Genomic DNA, 19,401 nt, shown 5'->3' with positions numbered 1-19,401 from the left:
AATAAACATGCAACCAACAATATTATGCCTAGATATCTGTTCACCAACCTACACACAACACAACAATATAAAATGCAGACATCACCCCTTGGGTGTGACTCTGACATTTTACTGTTTCATACCCTTTTTTCGATTTTTACTATTTTCAATCTCTTCAATAAAATATTCATTTTTTTAATATTCATCAACTCAATATGAGTTCATTGAATATTAAATCACATTTTTCAACTATAGAATTTATTTTTATCAATAATATTGAAAAAGAATATAAATTTTATATCAAAACGATGTCTGAGTAGTGTAAAAGACCCAATTTATGGAAATAACTCGTTAAAATATCCTATCCACGTATAATTTGTTAAAAATACAATTAAACATATCAAACATGTAATTTCTGGCGTGAATTTTTGAAATAATAAAAGAATTCTATATTTTGGAAATACATCAAAAATTTTCGATAAAATCTTAAATGCAATTTTTAGAATCTACGATAACTAATAGAAATTGAGAGTTTCTTACTATCTCTATGTGAAAGAATTGAAGCGTGTGTGCGAAAATCGAGGTAACTTGTACTTCGAGGCGGTTGAGTTTCGAAATCGGCTTGGTGGTTTTGAAGATCTTGATGTGGTCGTCCTTTCTCCCTTCTGCGGTAGAGGACGGTTTGACCTCGAAACGGATGAAATCCGAGGTCGAAGTTACGAAATCTCCGTATAAAAATATGGCTGATTTTTTATGATACAAGGTGAAAAAGGCAAGAAAACGGAAGGAATTTGGGTGGGTTTTGTAGAGAACGAGGCTACGGACGTTTCTCCCTTCTGCGTCGAATGTCGATGGTAAACGATTCGCGACGAATTGGCGTTAGAAGATCGGAGAAAAAAAAATTTAAGAAAAATGTGGCTGGTTTTGAACGGATTGGGGAAGATGAATAGTGAAAAAAAAGTAAAAAATTATTTATATAAGGTCCGTGACAAAATCGTTATTTTGGCTATTGTTTCGATCGATGATAACTTGACCATCCGGACTCCAAAACTAACAAACGAATACTCTATTTCATCTAATTTTTTGTTCTTGATCTAATAGTGTAGTCATTTTCTACAAATTTTATCTCTAAAAAAAATTTACATTTTTAGCCTGAGGTGACCCTAAACTTGATGTCATTTTCGCTTTTGACGATAATTCGACTTCCTGATCTCCAAAAATGACAAATAAATAGTCCATGTTCAATAATTTTTTGTTACGAACCCAATGATGAAATCAAATCTTAATAATTCTTGCTCTAACTAAAAGTCACTATTTTAACCTGATCCGACTCGGTAATCGAGGATTTTGCAAGTTTTATATTCGAACTCGCATTTGAGCGTGCTTACAGGCTAAAGTATGTTTTTCAATCATTTTAAACCTAATGGTGAGGTCAGATTTCATTAAAAATGATCAGAAATATCCTAAAGTTTTACCATTAAGTCCCACTTTCAAGATTTTCTTAAAATTCCAATATTTATTTTTCTCGAGATACGAATTGAAAATTCAGGATTTTACAAATACTAAGTTATGTGGAATAGTTTTGCAATATTTATTACATTTATTATTCATTTGTGTAACATTATTATTCAAATTCAAATTTAAAAATTCTTTAATTCAAGCTAGTTGCAAATAAAATTTGGCGGATGTAACATATTTTATCCTGGAAAAGCTTTTGTAATTTCCACAAAATTTTAAAAATAATTACAAATATTATATATATTTCCTAATCACTTTTTTCTAATAGTGTTTCACTACGTATGTCTTCTAAAAATCTTTTTATTGAATTTTTATAATGAACTGTGTGTTGTAGCGCGTCTAATAATAATCTAGTTGGTGGTAAATCAAATAATACATAATATTCATCAAATCGTTTTTGTTTAATATGTGATACTCTTATAGTACTAATAATTTCTCTAATATTTTCACAAACATTATTTATACATTAAATATCATCTTGTACAATTAAATTTAAAATATGTGCCCCACAACGAACATATAATAATTCTTTTAAAATTGATTCATCAAATAATGCATCTTTAAGGTTAGTTACAGTATTATTAATACTATTAGCATTATCTAATGTAATTGTAAATATTTTATTACTAATTTCATAATCTAATAAAATATTTTGCAAAACTTAAAAAATTACTAAACTTGTATGTTTTGCATTTAATAAAGAAAAATATATAATTATTTTCTATAAATTTCACTTTTCAATATAAAATGTGGTATACCTTGAATTTCAGTCCATACATCAAAAGTTAAGAATATTTTACTAGGTATATTTTATAATAAATTTTTAATTTCTACTTTTTTATTTTTAAACATTTTCATTATATCTCTTTTTAATGTATTTCTAGAAATACTTTCAAAATTAGGAAAATATATTTTTTGAATAAATTATTTATAAATTATTTTTTCAATTATAAGAAATGACATTTCTTTCATAATAAAAAATTTAACGGTTTATCGTCGTGCCCTTTCAGCATCATATGACCACATGCTTATGTCACCGGTAGTTGATTGACTAAGTAGATTTTGACTAATATCGGATTGTTTTCTTTTTGAACACGTATTTTTTATATGTTTATTTATTGTGCTCGTTCTAGTAGATGCACTGGAATATGTTAAAAATTTTCCACAATAATTACATTTTACTTTTTTCGTTTTACTTCCGTCCGGGTTTACAATATCTATTAAGGTAAAATGTTGCCTTACCTCAAATCGAAATCTTTTTGATTTTTTTAGGAGATTCGGATTAGAGGGCTCCGAATCATTACTACCCCTTTGTAAGTAAATAAATTAAAATCAAAATTTTGAGAATCATTAATTTTGAAAATCATCGATATTAATATTTTGAGGATCCATTATATAAAATTTAACACTAAAATTAAAATTAATTGAAATTGATTAGACTTCACTTGGAAGTAGAGAAAAAATAAAAAAGGGGAGGAGAAGCTTAATCTAATAATATTAAGAAAAAAAATTAGAACCACTACACTTTTTGTCGAAATTTTTTATTGGTTGATCATGTCACATGTCAATTTGATCGATTGATCTGTTCACGTGGAAGTAATTCTTAATCACTTGATACTTGATGATGACTTTGATCTTGATCACTTTGATGCTGATTTGATTTTGATCTTGCCACATAGAAGAATATTGATCACTCGAAATCAAATTAATTGAGAGTAAATCTAAATTTAATAAAGAGCATAGAGAATTTAGTACAAAATTATGGAAATAAAGTAAAGAAATTGAGTGATTTAGAGAATTTGGAATAGTGAAAATGAAATTCATATTTACTCCCCCCCCCCCCACCGATTTACAAATAGTAATAATCCTTTTGGAGGGTGGGTATAAATATTTCAAATTTTTTATTGTTTTTTTTTTTTAAATCGGGTTTTGGGTTGCGTTTCGAGTTGGGTTTCAGGTTGATCATTGAAGGTGGTAATGGTAAAATTTTGATTTTTTTTTTTTTAATATGTTTATAAATCAGATTTATTATAATATATTAATAGTTAAAAAGTTTCTTAGCTTGATGGTAAGTAATGGTGGTTTGTCTCCATTATGGCCTTGGTTGAATTCCTCGTCTAGGTTTGGTTTCAACATTGGAATTAGAACCCCGACCGACATATTTAGGGTTGGGTTCAATTTCAACCCTACTCAGGTCAAACCTGAAAATTTGGTTCGGTCCGGTTCAGGTTATCTCGAATGTGCACCCCTAAAAATAAGCATCTAATCTACCATTTTTAGTTAAAACTCAAAATTATTATCATTGTGAACACTTTCTTGGAGTAGAAGTACCTAAAAAAAATCGTGTATTAGGCCAAAATTAATTAAATAGCAATATCGTTTACCATTATTTTGAAAATAACTCCAATAATTTTCTCAATTACACAAGGAAAAAATATTATAACCAGCAGAACAACTTCAACATTTCGTGCCATCATGGTTTTAAAACTTTGTATTCTTGTCCGCCACCGATACCAAGACTCTTCCAAATCATCTAGTCTTTGACAAGACAAATTATTTAAGTCAATAAGATCACATTTTTATTTATACAACAAAATTTTAAATTATCTAAAATAAGTATTTATTTTATCAAATTATTACAAAAAAAAAAAATCCTATGTGAAAAAAGGGTTAAATTCGACCGACCTTGGTCTTGAATTTACCCGTTTTTTCACATAGTGACCCACTTGACTAGAACACAATTTTATTAAGTTGTCCAATATTTTCAAAATATTGGACATGTCATCTTGATCACAAATGATTCAATGTGAAGGATGATTCGCATTGAATATCCCACTCGTTTAAGAACAACATAAATGAGTCATCTTTGTATCGAATTATATAATTTGTGTTACCATTTTTTTCCAATAACATCATGGGTTGTGTTTAATTACCTTTGGTGAAGGAGTCAGAGCAAACAATTGATGATGTTAGTAATGATTTGGCATCAAGAACATGATGAGTATTTGTTGCGTCTGTCCCTCTACTACCATAGGCATAGGCATTGTTCAAACACCAAGAGTAAAACAAAAGGCGTGAAATGAAGAGGTAAAGGCAATGGAAGGATGAGGAATGGGTGACAGCCATAGTGTGTGGCTTTTGACTCTTGAAGTAAAATATACTTAGATTTATATAGAGGGAATTGGGAGGGGGAAAAAACTTTGAAGCGGGCAGCCTGCTTCAAAATATTGAAGGAACTCACTTGCAAACGAGGTCGTGCGGCGCAAGGGGGTTTAATCCACTTGCAAGCCTGTAAATATGATCATACACACCAAACGTAGCTAGCAAACAAGTAAACAAGGCAATCACGAGGTAAAGTCCCGAGACAACTTTGTTGATATAATACTAATTACACGAGGTAACACATTACAAAAATAATAAGGTGCGTTACAAAGCAATAGATGATCCTATGACACTCGGGACTTCTACAAGCTGGGCTTGAGGGCTTCAACAACGTGGCTGTAGGCCTCCATTAGATTACAAGTGGCATTTCCAAGGTGGTATTTCAAATTTTGGTAGAAATGTAAGGGCATGAAATAAATTAGAAATGCCATGTGTCCGAGGGTTTCTTCCAATTTTGAAGCAGGCTGCCAACTTTAAAGTTGGGCTCAAGGGGAGGGATCATACGGAAGCAGATCTTCTGTGGCACAACTATCATATAGCGCTCTCTCCACTGGTGAGAGAGAGCTATAGTATGAAAAAATAACATCACAACTATCTTGTGATCATGGTTTAGATATAATTTAAATAAGAAGTTTTTTTTTTTCCAAATCCACATCTTTAAAAACAAACGGCCACTGAACTCTCAAATTTTTTAATTAACGGTGGGATTTTATTGTATCACTAATGTGGCACTCTTTCAACCATCCAAATGTTGTTACAGGGGTGCTACAAGATGGTTGTGCTATAGAGGATCCGCTTCTAGTTCATAGTTGCATTGATTTCAATTTTGCATTATTTTTCGTGTTGTAAGGCAAAGATTGAAAGGCAACAACAATCTACGAAGACTTGGAAAATAATGAAATATTAAACTTACTTTATGGGTGATCAAATCGGCCTACGCGTTTTAATGTTTTAATTAAAGTTAAATTCTAATTTAGGAGTTAACCATATTAAGGAAACCTACAAGTCGTTGGATTTAGAAAGAATCCTCATTGGATTTTATTAAGAAACCTTGATGGTAAGAAATCCTATTAAAAGAAGAACTCTAGGCTCTCTATTCCTCTCTATATAAGAACGAATTGACACCTCTATTAGGTTTATTATTAATCAAAGATTAATACAATCATCAAAGAGTAAAAAACGTGGAGACACTCTCTAGATTTTTGAAATTGAAATTCATCAAGAATGGAAAGTTTTGATCGATCAAACGATAGAGCAAAGAGGACAAGGTGAGTCTAGAATTGAAGAATCTCTAAGTGAAAGTTCGTTCGCGTAACAAGTAATAGACTTTACTATTACAATGCCACAAAGTAGGCATTCTAACTCTTCTAAATAGTTTAAGTATGACTATGAGAATTAATCTCGAGATATATATTAGATTCAAAGTTTAGAGAAATTGTGTGTTCCTGGATATATATTGTGAAGATTGCTGATAATTTGACGTACTTTTGGCGCATGCACTTGACGCATGCTAATGTGGAAGTACATAACTTTTTTTTTTTAAAAGAAAGAGTTTCTCTCTCTTGCCCGTTCTCCACCCATACAATTGTTTTTTTAGATTTCAAATCTTAAAAAAGGATCATTGGGCCCACATTGATTATCACATTGAAAATCCAACAACACAGCCATCTAGATTTCATGAAAATATTCATATTCAGAAAAGAAAAGAAAAAAAAATAATTAAAAAATGAAAAACAATTGTTTTTCGAGCATGATCCAAGGTGTCCAAAACGGACGGCTACCGAGAACCCAAATTTAAAAATAAAATTCAACAGTAAAAAATAACTGTTCTTGTTCATTTATGCCATGCCAGACTTGTTCTTGCTCAGTTCTTATTCATTCATGTTATTACATATCTACTTATTCTCACATTCTTCTTCTTTAGTGAAAGAAGAGAAAAATTCTCATAATTATGAACTACAAGCACCAGACCCGAATCCTATCCTTCCGGCAGCCACATCGTAAACCACATCCAATCCCAAATGTTGTCTATTTCCAAAGATGGCCAAATCACTTGGATTACTATTTCCAATGAAAGCTAGGCACACTTGTGACACACTTGATCCAATTAGAATCCCAGACAGATTTTGATCCACATCGACACCACCTTCGAAATGCAATGTTACCTTTGGTATCGAGAAGTTTGTGTTCCCCGAAAGGTCATAACATGTGTCTAATTTTGAAAACGGCTGAGCAGATGGGTACTTCGACATCGATTGCTTAAATGCTAACCGAAGTGCTGCATAAGCCGCTGGAGGCAATCGTGTGATTACAGTGCCAGAGTCTATGATGGTTCCTGAAGACGTAAATACCGATGGTTGGATTGATAATTTTTTATTTGCGACGCTTATCCCTAACAATTTTAGGAAATAAAATGACGGGCCACGCGGGTCAGTTACTAAGGGTGTGTACCTAAGATTTGTCTTGGTAGTGGCCCCAAAAGCTAAGTATCCAGTTGAGCTTGCTCTAGGTGGAAGACAATAAGAAAATGTTCCCCCAAATTTTTTACTAGTTTGGGACACAAATGATACCTTATTGCGTCCGAGACCCAATAAACCGGCTGTTTTCCCAAAGAGGCCGCCATTGTTTTGACCGCAACCAAATTGGAAATTGGGGAATACATCTGAAGTTGTCAACGATAACATCTCACGTGCAAAGAATCCAATCGTTTGCGAATTGTCCCCGTACCTAACACCATAGAGGCAAGTGGAGGATTCACAACCAGGTCTCCTCAGTTGGGAGCACTCCGGGGCACTACAAGAGATATTGGAATAAGAGGATGACTTAGAGGGATCGAATATTGGGTCTTGTTGCGGATAGCAACTCCCGGCACATGGTTGGCATTGAATCCATGTCAGGTCACTTCCGTATCAAACACCACTGAAAGATCAAGCTTGGGCGTACCAAATCCAATTTTAACTATGAAATTAGAAGTTCCCAATGATTGGCCAGGACTGACAGGGACGGCCTTCTCCTCCTCAATATCGCCTACTCGTTTGGAAAATTTGGAGTGGATGTATTTGACTCGGGATTCGTCTTGGATGAGGATTTTGATAGTACTGGGAGCCACCATTGTTGTATTGTGTCCGTGGACCAATGGTGCGCAAGGCCCATGTTCGTGAGCTAATCGTAGTGTTGTGGACGATCGCCTTGTACCTGAAAAGATTATGTTAAAATATGAATGAAGTGTTCGGGCATATATAGTGAGGTTCATTTAGGCCTATTAATCAAGAGTCGTGATTTTCTGATTCCCCTTCCCCATTTTGACATCACCCATACTCTCATGCCGAGGAATGTGTTAGGACTACAATTTTTCCTCGGGATGCACAACTGCACATCCCCTTAAATATGTGTAGTTGTGTATCCCCAGGAAAGAAAATCCATGGTCCTAGCACATGCCACGTCAAGAGAGTATGTCAGAGGGAAGTAAGAAAATCATTATTTTTTTTCTAACTTTCTCAATACTCAGCTGACATGGCACGGACACAAAATCATAATCTTTTTCCTCCAGATACACAACTGCAAATCTTCAACCAAGTGAAGACTTTCTAGTTAGAAGATCAGCACTCATTCATTAATCAATCCATTGGGGAATTCCATCTGAACCGTACTTTTGACCACCATTGATACTAATTTTAGAAAGTTGAATGCAGAGGCACCTATGAAAAAACAGGGGAAAGTATCAAAATGGTCATGTGTAATACAAAGCCACAATTACTGGTCCAATCAATTCCTAAAATATTTAATTATTTATATATCCATTATGGTATTTATTTATTTTTACTGTTCACATTCTTGTGATCCCCAAATAAAAGAACTTTTGATTTTTTTACAAAATAATGAAAAAGTAAGAGTTCTATTAATTTTAGATTGAAAATATGGGTATAAATATTTTCAAAATATTATATGAGACATCTCGATCACAGACGATTCACATGGAACCATATAGACGAGTCATCTCCATCTCAGACTATATTGATTTGCCCAAATTAAATCATGAGTTTGTGTTTAATTACCTTTGGTGAAGGAATCAGAGCAAATAGTTGATGATGTCAGTAAGGATTTGGCATCAAGAACATAATGGCTCTTTGTTGGGTCTCTCCCTCCACCACTATAGGCATAGGCGGCCTTGTTCAAACACCAAGAATGAAACAAAAGGAGTGAAAAGAAGAGGTAAAGGCAATGGAAGGAGGAAGAGTGGGTTATAGCCATAGTGTGGTTTTGTTGGGCTAGCTTTTGAGTCGTGAAGTAAAATATTCTTAGATTTATATTAGAGGGAAAGGGAAAGGGGAGGGAATTAAGGTCATAGTTGCATTGATTTCAGTTTTGCATTATTTTCTGCGTTAGGCAAAGATTGAAAGCGACAAGAAGCCTTGGAAAAGACATAAATTATTAATTTAAGAAGACTTTGCATGTATGTGTTCACAAAGAATAAGATCGTTTTGAAACTTCATTTACAAGCATGGTTTCAAAATTCATCCGAGATTGAGACTTATCGCCCGAGTCATCTCAGTATCAGGCATGGATGACATGGACAAATCTATGTTTCAGACAAGATTTAAAACCTCACGTTCATTCTTATCATTGTTAAATGAGATGTTGTATCGAAAAACTCGTCCGAGACTACTTGATTTATTCACAGACGAGACGAGGTGTCAAAACGAGTTTTAAAACCATGTTTATATGCATTGTTTTAAAACTTGGTATTCCATTTCGTCTTGTTTCACATGGATATCAAGAGTTGACTCGCCCGATTCATCTCGTCTCAAGTGAGTTTAATTATTTAATTGGGTTATTATTATTTATTTATACTGGAATAAACTTAGGTAATATATATATATATATAAAACAAGTTGGATTTCAAGATGTTGAGCCAGAAGTAGGGCTGTCAATGGATCTGCCAATCCGATAAGGATCGGACTTAAAACTTATCACATCGATTAGTAGGATCCAAACCCAATCCAATAACAATCGGATCAGGTCAAATCTGATTTGATATATATAATTTAAATAAAGTCCATATACTTAAATAATATATACAATATAATTTATATATTTTCTCACATTTTAACATACCTGGTCCTTATCAGATCGGGACATTATATATTGAGAATCTATCCAATGACATAATGGATCAGTCCTTATCAAAATCCAAACCGATTAATACCACAAATTAACATATCGGAATGGATCAGTCCTTATCGAAATCCAAACCCCCGATTAATACCACAAGTTATCATATCGGAATGGATCAAATTTTGGGTCTGATCTGATCCATTAACAATCCTAGTTAAAAGGCCATATTTTTAATTCAATTCTATACATTTAAATAATGAAAAATAAATTATTTTTATGAAAATATACAAAGTCCCAGTTGACTTGACCGAATTTTGGACATAGCCAAGATTTAAAAATACAAGGCAAGTCATATCGACTCTCAAGTGAATCAATGTCAATGACGATTCAAATTGAATATCTCACGTGTTCATGAACAATAATCCAAGACAAATCATCTTGATTTCAGACGATTTTCAAAAACTTGATCTTGGATGGAATCCATCTTTCATAAATTTAAAATGGAGAACCATCACTTGTTTGTCCCAATAGGGTGGCTTTTAGAGGTATTGCAATTATTGAAGTATTCTTCTTATTTAAGGCTCCAACTTGTTGTATGGTTGACACCGTGTGAGGCCCACTAAATGATAGGGGAGTGTTAAGTGTCGCTAAATTGGTGTCATTTTGGCATTTATAACTGGTTGCTTTTTCTTCTTAGTTGAATTTCCTTTGATTGCGGGATGAGAAGGTCGTTCACTTGGTCAACCTATTTTGCTTTTCTTTTAAAGTAGGTGGCATGTACTCAAAAGGGTTTATTTGTAATTTAAAATATTAATTAAAAGAGGTTTCGAAGATTCTATCATAAATAAAAAAAACTTACTTTTATAATTTTTAAAATTAATCAACGGGATTGTAAGGACGTGTGGGATTGTCGTTTCCTTGATTTTTGACTAAGGGTGTATTTGATTGAAAAGAAAATATTAATTTGCAAATCATTTGTCACACAAATGATTTTCAAGACAAATCATTTTCATCTGTTTGAGCACAACATGGAAAATTGTGTAAAAAATTATTTTTGTTATTTGAATTATATAAAAAATTTCAAAAAAAAAAAAAACACCCCTTTGATGTTATTATATATTCTCTATCAAAGTACAAAAAATAACTTAAATACTCTCGTTTTCAAATCTTAAAAAGGGTCATTGGGCTCACATTGATTATCACATTGAAAATCCAACAACAAAGCCATCTTGATTTCATGAAAATATTAATATTAAAAAAAAAATTTAATTGAAAATTAAAAATAATTGTTTTTTGAGCTTAATCCAAGGTGTTTAAATAGACGGCTACCAATCACTCAAATTTAAAAATAAAATTCAACAGTGAAAGTTTCTTTCTGTCACAAAGTGATCAGATCTGAAAGTTTCTTTCTTTTCACTATGAATAGGAGAGAGTAACTCTCTCTCTTTTTTTTTTTTAGTAAGTTATGTGCTTCCACGTCAAATTGCATCACGTGTGTGCTTCAAAAGTACATCAAATTATCAACACTCTATTGTGAATACCTAAATATATAACATGTGGTATCGGAGAGTAGGTTAAAGAATCTATATTATATAGGATTTAATATTCCACATGATATTCCAAGATCCGTTCAATCCCAATTTTGAACATCGAAGGAATTACATTAATATTTGAAACAAACATCATCGAGAGCCCATTCTATTATCAACAATTAATGGCATTGGCAAAAAATAAATCTGTAAAAATAGCACAACAATAAAAATAAAGTCTAATCTTTCAAACATGGTAGTTCAAGGTTTTCATTTCTTGTTCATATATGCCAGACTTGTTCTTGCTCAATTCTTATTCATTTATGTTATTACATATCTACTAATTCTCATATTATTCTTCTTTAGTGAAAGAAGAGACATGTTCTCATAATTATGAACTACAAGGACCAGACCCGAATCCTATCCTTCCCGCAGCCACGTCGTAAACCACGTCCAATCCCAAATGCTGTCTATTTCCAAAGATGGCCACATCACTCGGATTACTATTTGCAATGAAAGCTAGGCACAATTGTGACACACTTGGTCCAATTAGAATCCCAGGCAGATTTTGATCCAAATCGACACCACCTTCGAAATGCAACGTTACCTTTGGTATTGAGAAGTTTGTGCTCCCCGAAAGGTCATAACATGTGTCTAATTTTGAAAACGGCTGAGCAGATGGGTACTTCGACATCGATTGCTTAAATGCTGACCGAAGTGCTGCATAAGCCGCTGGAGGCAATCGGGTGATTACGGTGCCAGAGTCTATGATGGTTCCCGAAGACGTAAATACCGATGGTTGGATTGATAATTTTTTATTTGCGACGCTTATCCCTAACAATTTTAGGAAATAAAATGACGGGCCACGCGGGTCAGTTACTAAGGGTGTGTACCTAAGATTTGTCTTGGTAGTGGCCCCAAAAGCTAAGTATCCAGTTGAGCTTGCTCTAGGTGGAAGACAATAAGAAAATGTTCCCCCAAATTTTTTACTAGTTTGGGACACAAATGATACCTTATTGCGTCCGAGGCCCAATAAACCGGCTATTTTCCCGAAGAGGCCGCCATTTTTTTGACCGCAACCAAATTGGAAATTAGGGAATACATCTGCAGATGTCAACGTTAACGTCTCACGTGCAAAGAATCCAATCGTTTGCGAATTGTCCCCGTACTTAACACCATAGAGGCAAGTGGAGGATTGGCAACCGGATATCCTAAGTTGGGAGCACTCCGGGGCACTACAAGAGACATTGGAATAAGAGGATGACTTAGAGGGATCAAATATTGGGTCTTGTTGTGGATAGCAACTCCCGGCACATGGTTGGCATTGAATCCATGTCAAGTCACTTCCCGTATCAAATACCACCGAAAAATCAAGCTTGGGTGTACCAAATCCGATCTTAACTATGAAATTAGAAGTTCCCAAGGATTGGCCGGGACTGACTGGGACGGCCTTCTCCTCCTCGATATCTCCTACTCGTTTGGAAAATTTGGAGTGGATGTATTTGACCCGAGATTCATCTTGGAGGAGGATTTCAATGGTACTAGGAGCCGTCGTTGTTGTTGCATTGTGTCCGTGGACCAATGGTGCGCAAGGCCCATGTTTGTGAGCTAATCGTAGTGTTGTGGGAGATTGTCTTGGACCTGAAAAGATTATGTTAAAATATGAATGAAGTCTTCGAGCATACATATTTATATATATAGTGAGGTTCATTTAGGCCTATTAATCAAGAGTCGTGATTTTTTGACTCCCCATCCCCATTTTGACATTACCCATACTCTCATGTCATGGCATGTGTTAGGATCATAGTTTGTTCCTCAGGATGCACCATAAATATGTGTAGTTGTGGATCCCCAAGAAAAAATTCATGGTCCTAGCATGTGCCATGTCAAGAGAAGGGAGTAAGAAAATCGTTGTTCTTTCTAGCTTTCTCAATACTTGGCTGACATGTCACGGAACCATAGATCTTTTTCTCGGGATACACAACTGCAAATCTTTATAGGAAAAAGATCTTTGGTTTTGTGTCCATACCACATCAACCAAGTGAAGACTTTCTAGTTAGAAAATCACCACTCATTCATTAATCAACCTTTTGAATGATGTATTTCAGTCCATTGGGAATTCCATCTCAGCCGTTCTTTTGACCACGATTGATACTAATTTTTGAAAGCTGAATAGAGAGGCACCTAAGAAAAAACAGGGGCAAGTACCAAAATGGTCATGTGTAATAATAAAGCCAAAATTACTGGTCCAATCATACTCATAAAATATTTAATTATTTATTCAAAAGACATATATATATACATTATGGTATTTATTTATTTTTACTGTTCACATTCGTGTGATCCCCAAAGAAAAGAACTTTTTGTTTTTTTACAAAATAATGAAAAAAGTAACAGTTGTATTTATTTTAGATTGAAAATACGAGTATAAATATTTTCAAAATATTAGACAAGTCATCTCGATCACGGATGATTCACATGGAATATCCTACTCCCAAGAACCATATAGACGAGTCATCTCCATCTCGGACTATCTTGATTTTCCAAAATTACATTTTGGGTTTGTGTCTAATTACCTTTGGTGAAGGAATCAGAGCAAATAGTTGATGATGTTAGTAAGGATTTGGCATTAAGAACATGATGGCTCTTTGTTGGGCCTCTCCCTCCACCACTATAGGCATAGGCAGCCTTGTTCAAACACCAAGAGTGAAACAAAAGGAGTGAAAAGATGAGGTGAAGGCAATGGAAGGAGGAGGAGTGGGTGATAGCCATAATGTGGTTTTGTTGGGCTCGTTTTTGAGTTGTGAAGTAAAGTATTCTTAGACTTATATAGAGGGGAAGGGAAAGGCAGGAATTAAGGTCATAGTTGCATTGATTTCAGTTTTGCATTATTTTCGGCATTAGAAAAAGATTGACAGAGACAACAATGAACAATCTAAGAAGACTTGGAAAAGACCTAAATTATTATTTTAAGAAGACTTTCCATTTTTTTTTTTTTATAAAGGTCCACAAGGTTAAGAAGACTTCACATGTATGTGTTCATAAAGACTAAGATCGTTTTAAAGCTTCATTTACATGCATGGTTTCAAAACTCGTTCGAGACCGCAACCTATCGCCTGAGTCGTCTCAATATCAGGCATGGATGAGATAGACAAATCATGTATTGGACAAGATTTAAAACCCCACATTCATTTTTCTCATTGTTGAACTAAACATATCAAACTTATAGAAAAATTTGTTCAAGACGACTCGATTTATTCACAGACGAGATGAGGTGTCAAAACGTGTTTTAAACCAATGTTTATATGTGTTGTTAAATAATGACGAAGATCATATGTATTGTTTTAAAACTTGGTATTCCAGTTTGTCTCGTTTCACATGGATATCAGGAGTTGACTCGCCTGATTCGTCTTGTCTCGGATGAGATTAATTATTTAATTGGATTATTATTATTTATTTATACTCAAATAAATTTATCTTTTTTTTATATATAAACTTAGTTGGATTACATGATGTTCAGCCAGAAGTAGGGTTGTCAATGGATCGGGTTCAGATTAGATTGTGGTTGACTTGGTGCCAATCCGATAGGGATCAAACTTATAACTGGTCCTTATTAGATCAGGACATTATATATTGAGAATCTATCCAATGACATAATGGATCAGTCCTTATCGAAATCCAAACCCTAGATTAATACCACAAATTAACATATCAGAATGGATCAAATTTCGGGTCTGATTTGATCCATTAACAACCCTAGTCACAAGGCCATATTTTTAATTCAATCCTATATATTTAAATAATTAAAAATAAATTATTTTTCTGAAAATATACAAAGTCCCAGTTGACTTAACCGAGTTTTGGACATAGCCAAGATTTAAAAATACACGACGAGTCATACCGACTCTCGAGCAAATCAATGTCAATGACGATTCAAATTGAATATCTCACTTGTTCATGGACAATAATCCAAGACGAATCATCTAGATTTTGGATGATTTTCAAAAGCTTGATCTTGGATGGAATCCATTTTTCATAAATATAAAATAGAGAACCATCACTTGTTTGTCCCAATAGGATGGCAATAGAGGTATTGCAATTGTTGAAGTCTATTGAAGTCTTTGTGGGGAGGAAAGTGGACACACATATCACATGGTGAGCGCTCCACCCTAGACTTCATCAACACCAGTTTGGCTGGACTGATAGTGATAAAGGCTTTAATTTAGTTCACACCGTGTGAGGCGCACTAAATGATAGGGAGTGTCAAGTGTCGTGAAATTGGTGCCATTTCGGCATTTATAATTGGTTGCTTTTTCTTGATAGTTGAATTTCCTTTGATTGCGGGATGAGAAGATCGTTCACTTTGTCAGTCTATTTTGCTTTTTTACTTTTCTTTTAAAGTAGTGGCATCATAGTTAACAATTCAGTGAACGGGGAAAAAATAGTATAGAAATAAATCGGGTACCATTTGGAATAGTGATACATAAGTTCGACAAAAAAAATGTAGGATGGTAAAAATACGATACGGAAATAATTTGAGAATGATTTGGATCCAAAATTTTTTTAAATTTTAAAAAATTCAGATATATATAACATATGATATGACCTAATAATTCTAATCTACTAATCAAATTATCAATATTTAAATTAAAAATGTCTTAAGTAAACAAATAAACAATCCACAATCATATTCATCCAATAAAATATATATTCGCAATTGAAGATTTAGTTTTAATCCATCTAATAATCAATGTAAATGAATAGTATAAAATATGATATACTAGTTAATGCCAAAATTATCATGTCCCATGACCTAATTAAATTTAAAAAAAAAAAATTCTTGTCGTTTCTAAAAAGTTATTAATGCGAAATAGACGGAAATTTCACCAGACGATGAATGGTCAACGAGTAAACTCCACGGTGGGTCGGTGGGGGCGATTTTCAACTTAGGATTTTTTTTTTCTCTTCTCTAGAGTCTTGAGTTTTGAAGTAAAACAGAAAAATACATCGTATTTTAATAAAATACTTACAAAATATACGTACAAATCGCGATTTAATCATTGGAATTCAAAGATCCACGAATTAATCTGAATCTTTGAATCCAATGGAAGTTCTAATTCGAAAGAGTAATGCACGTCTAATTCGTGTCTAATTCGCGAATTTACTAACTATAGGTGGCATGCACTCAAAAGGGTTTATTTGTAATTTAAAATATTAATTAAATGAGGTTTTGAAGATTCTATCATAAAAAAGTTATTTTTGTAATTTTTAAAATTAATCAACGTGATTGTAAGGACGTGTGGGATTGTTGTTTCCTTGATTTTTGATTGAGGGTGTGTTTGATTGCAGAGAAAATATTAATTTGCAAATCATTTGTCACACAACTGATTTTCAAGGCAAATCCCTTTCAACGGTTTGAGTACAACATGGAAAATTTTGTGAAAAATTATTTTTGTTATTTGAATTGTATAAAAAAATCAAAAATCAAAATACACCCCCCCCTCCCCTGACCTTATTATTATTCTCTATCATAGTAAGAAAAATAACCTAAATACCCTCATTTTCAACCCTGTAACAAAATATATATATATTCTAAATTTTTTTTTCCTAAAACCAATCATCTTCCTGCTCTTCAACCTTAAATTGATTTTATCTATTAATTTCATCTTCAATCCATTTAAACATCACTTTAATCTTTTGCAAAAAATTTGAGAATTTTCTATTAAAAAATATCATCATCTTCCAATAAAAAATCTTATCTTGCTCGTTAAATTTGAAGGTTAAAGTAAATTAATTGTAAGGTTGGAAATTATAGTAAAAACTTTACCCAAGAGGTTGAATATGACTTGTTTTGGGAAGCAAAATCAAATAAATTTTAGTCAAATATGAGGATAATGAGGTCATTTTGCATTAATTTATAGGAGGACATGTAAGCATTTTAGTAAATATTTAAGATACTTTTATAAATGACATTGCCCCCTTATTTGGGTGTTCTCTAGTAGAGTAATGAGAAATGACCTAAATGCCATTTTCTTCAACATTCAAACAAAAACTCCTCAAAACAGTCATCTTCATGCTCTATGACCTTACATACATATCCCTTGCAGGGCCATTCAACTTAATAAAAATAAAAATAAAAGTGATTTAGCCCCCTCACATTTTTATCGATTTTTGATAGACCCCTAGGCTTTTCAAACCACGGTGACAAAAATCTGCAAATTTTTAATTGTTATCAATTAAATCTCACGAAATTTTGAAAAAATATATATATATTTGATTTTTAGAAAAAAAAAAAAATCACGATAATCATGATTTAATAGAAGATTTTTTGAAGAAAAAAAGTCAGATTATTTTTAGTATTTTTAATCTGTTATTCAATCATCTATTTAAAATACATATTTTTATATTTAAAAATTAAAAAAAAAAAAATTAATTTATCTGATGTTTTCCAAACTTTAAAAACATTTTTTATAAGCTTTCTCTTGTTGAATTATTCTTGAACCCGGACTTGTCAATATGTTTCAAACAGACATGATGCAATCTCTTGATCTCTTGCCACCAAACCAGTGGAAAATTACTTAAAGTGCCTCCAGCTTCAACTTTTATCCACCCCCCTCTCTCAAAAAATAAAAAATTGGTGATTTAGATCCTCATGTTGTGGTATATATCAAAGATACCCATGTGGGTCTCAATCTAATGACATGCATCCATTGGCCTCAATCTTCCTAAACTAAGAAAAATGACTTAAGGGCCTTCACCTTCAACCGTTGTTCAGTCTCAAAAACTATAATAAAAAGTTCGGATTCAATAATTATTCAAAGGAGAATCAGTATCGGTTAATTCAAATAAATTAAAAAAAGTTTCATAAAAAAATCCAATTTTTTTAAGGGATATATAAAAATGATGTTTTTGAGTTTCTTGTCAAAACCCATCCCTTCAACTCCTTAAAAATATTTTCCATGAAGAAAATAAAATTTTCAGATATCAAGTCTAAGCCCTCATTTTAAAAATAAAATTTTTTATGGAGATTATTAGTCAACAATCATTTGTTGTGACGTACCCAACATTTGCATAGAAGAAAGTCAATATTATTGATTAAGAATTGTTAGCACTTAGCCTCCACTAACAAAAAACCTTGACTCCTGATGGGACTCCTGATGGGGTTTCATTCACATGGAACACCAGACAGAACATATGTCTTGAGAACAGGGGCAGATTAACAGGGGGGGCACTTGCCCCCACATATTTTTTTTAAATGAATGTCCTCTTGATAAAATGATATATTTTGAGTTTGCCCTCATAAAAATTTAACAGTTTCCCCCACGCCCATCCTAGTCCCCACTCAAGTTTTTAGTTTTAATAAAGCCCTCAATTTAGTTGATATTTGGCAGTTTTCTTTACACCCACTAATGATATTGTCCATTGACTCAAGCCTTCTATCATAGACAAATAAGAAGTGACCTACAAGCCCTTTTTTTCTTCAATCTCTAACAAATACCATTTAATTTTATCCTCAAATTCATATCCTTCAACCTTATCGGACAACTATCGTTCGCCCCCTCAACAATAAAATCTTGGCTCCACCCTGCTTGAGAGTTATGTACCTTACAAACACTTGTCATGTAATTCTTCCATAAGGATTATTAGCATGAGAATGATTTCTATCAACATATACCTAGAGATACAAAATTATGCCAATCTTGCTTTGATTTTCTACTCAAAAGTATTGGTGAGGTACTTGTCCAAGAGACTCTAAAATCAAACTCAAAATTTCCAATTATGTTAACATAAATCATGTTGTAAAATTCATGGTTTTATTCATGTATTTTGTTGATGGCAAAGTTTGAACTCAATACCTCTTAAGTGTTATTTGTAAAATGTAGAAATTTCCTTAATTAGTGAAATTTAAGTAAAATAATTTTTTCCCCTTTTTTGTATAAATTGAAAGTCAAAGATTCTCTTAATTTTCTTGTTTATGAAAGTTTTAGAGACAACTCTTCAAATCTTTAGTCTCACATTAAATAAATACAAGAATAATGTTCAACTAGTAAAGGATCCCTCTCTCTCTCTCTCTCTATCTCTCTCTACTAGGATGTTA

General features: G+C 33.0%; 1 protein-coding gene and 1 pseudogene across 2 annotated transcripts; both read right to left on the bottom strand.

Annotated features, from left to right (window-relative positions):
* Positions 1-6,417: 6,417 nt before the first annotated feature.
* On the bottom strand, positions 6,418-8,947 carry LOC147388318 (aspartyl protease family protein At5g10770-like; annotated as a pseudogene). The gene is made up of 2 exons (XR_015171558.1): positions 8,715-8,947; positions 6,418-7,854 (listed from the first exon to the last, which is right to left on the bottom strand). The product of XR_015171558.1 is annotated as an aspartyl protease family protein At5g10770-like (transcript).
* A 2,578-nt stretch (positions 8,948-11,525) lies between these two features.
* On the bottom strand, positions 11,526-14,118 carry LOC147388317 (aspartyl protease family protein At5g10770-like). The gene is made up of 2 exons (XM_086421910.1): positions 13,880-14,118; positions 11,526-12,944 (listed from the first exon to the last, which is right to left on the bottom strand). Exons 1-2 carry the CDS (start codon positions 14,073-14,075, stop codon positions 11,695-11,697), a joined length of 1,446 nt encoding a protein of 481 aa, XP_086278036.1. The 5' UTR covers positions 14,076-14,118; the 3' UTR covers positions 11,526-11,694.
* Positions 14,119-19,401: the final 5,283 nt, after the last annotated feature.

This window comes from Akebia trifoliata, chromosome 13, assembly GCF_017979445.1.
Source record: "Akebia trifoliata isolate Shusen 1 chromosome 13, ASM1797944v1, whole genome shotgun sequence".
In the NCBI taxonomy this organism is placed as follows: Eukaryota; Viridiplantae; Streptophyta; class Magnoliopsida; order Ranunculales; family Lardizabalaceae; genus Akebia; species Akebia trifoliata.
Note: the sequence above shows the minus strand (reverse complement) of the source record. Positions and strands in the feature narration are given on the sequence as shown.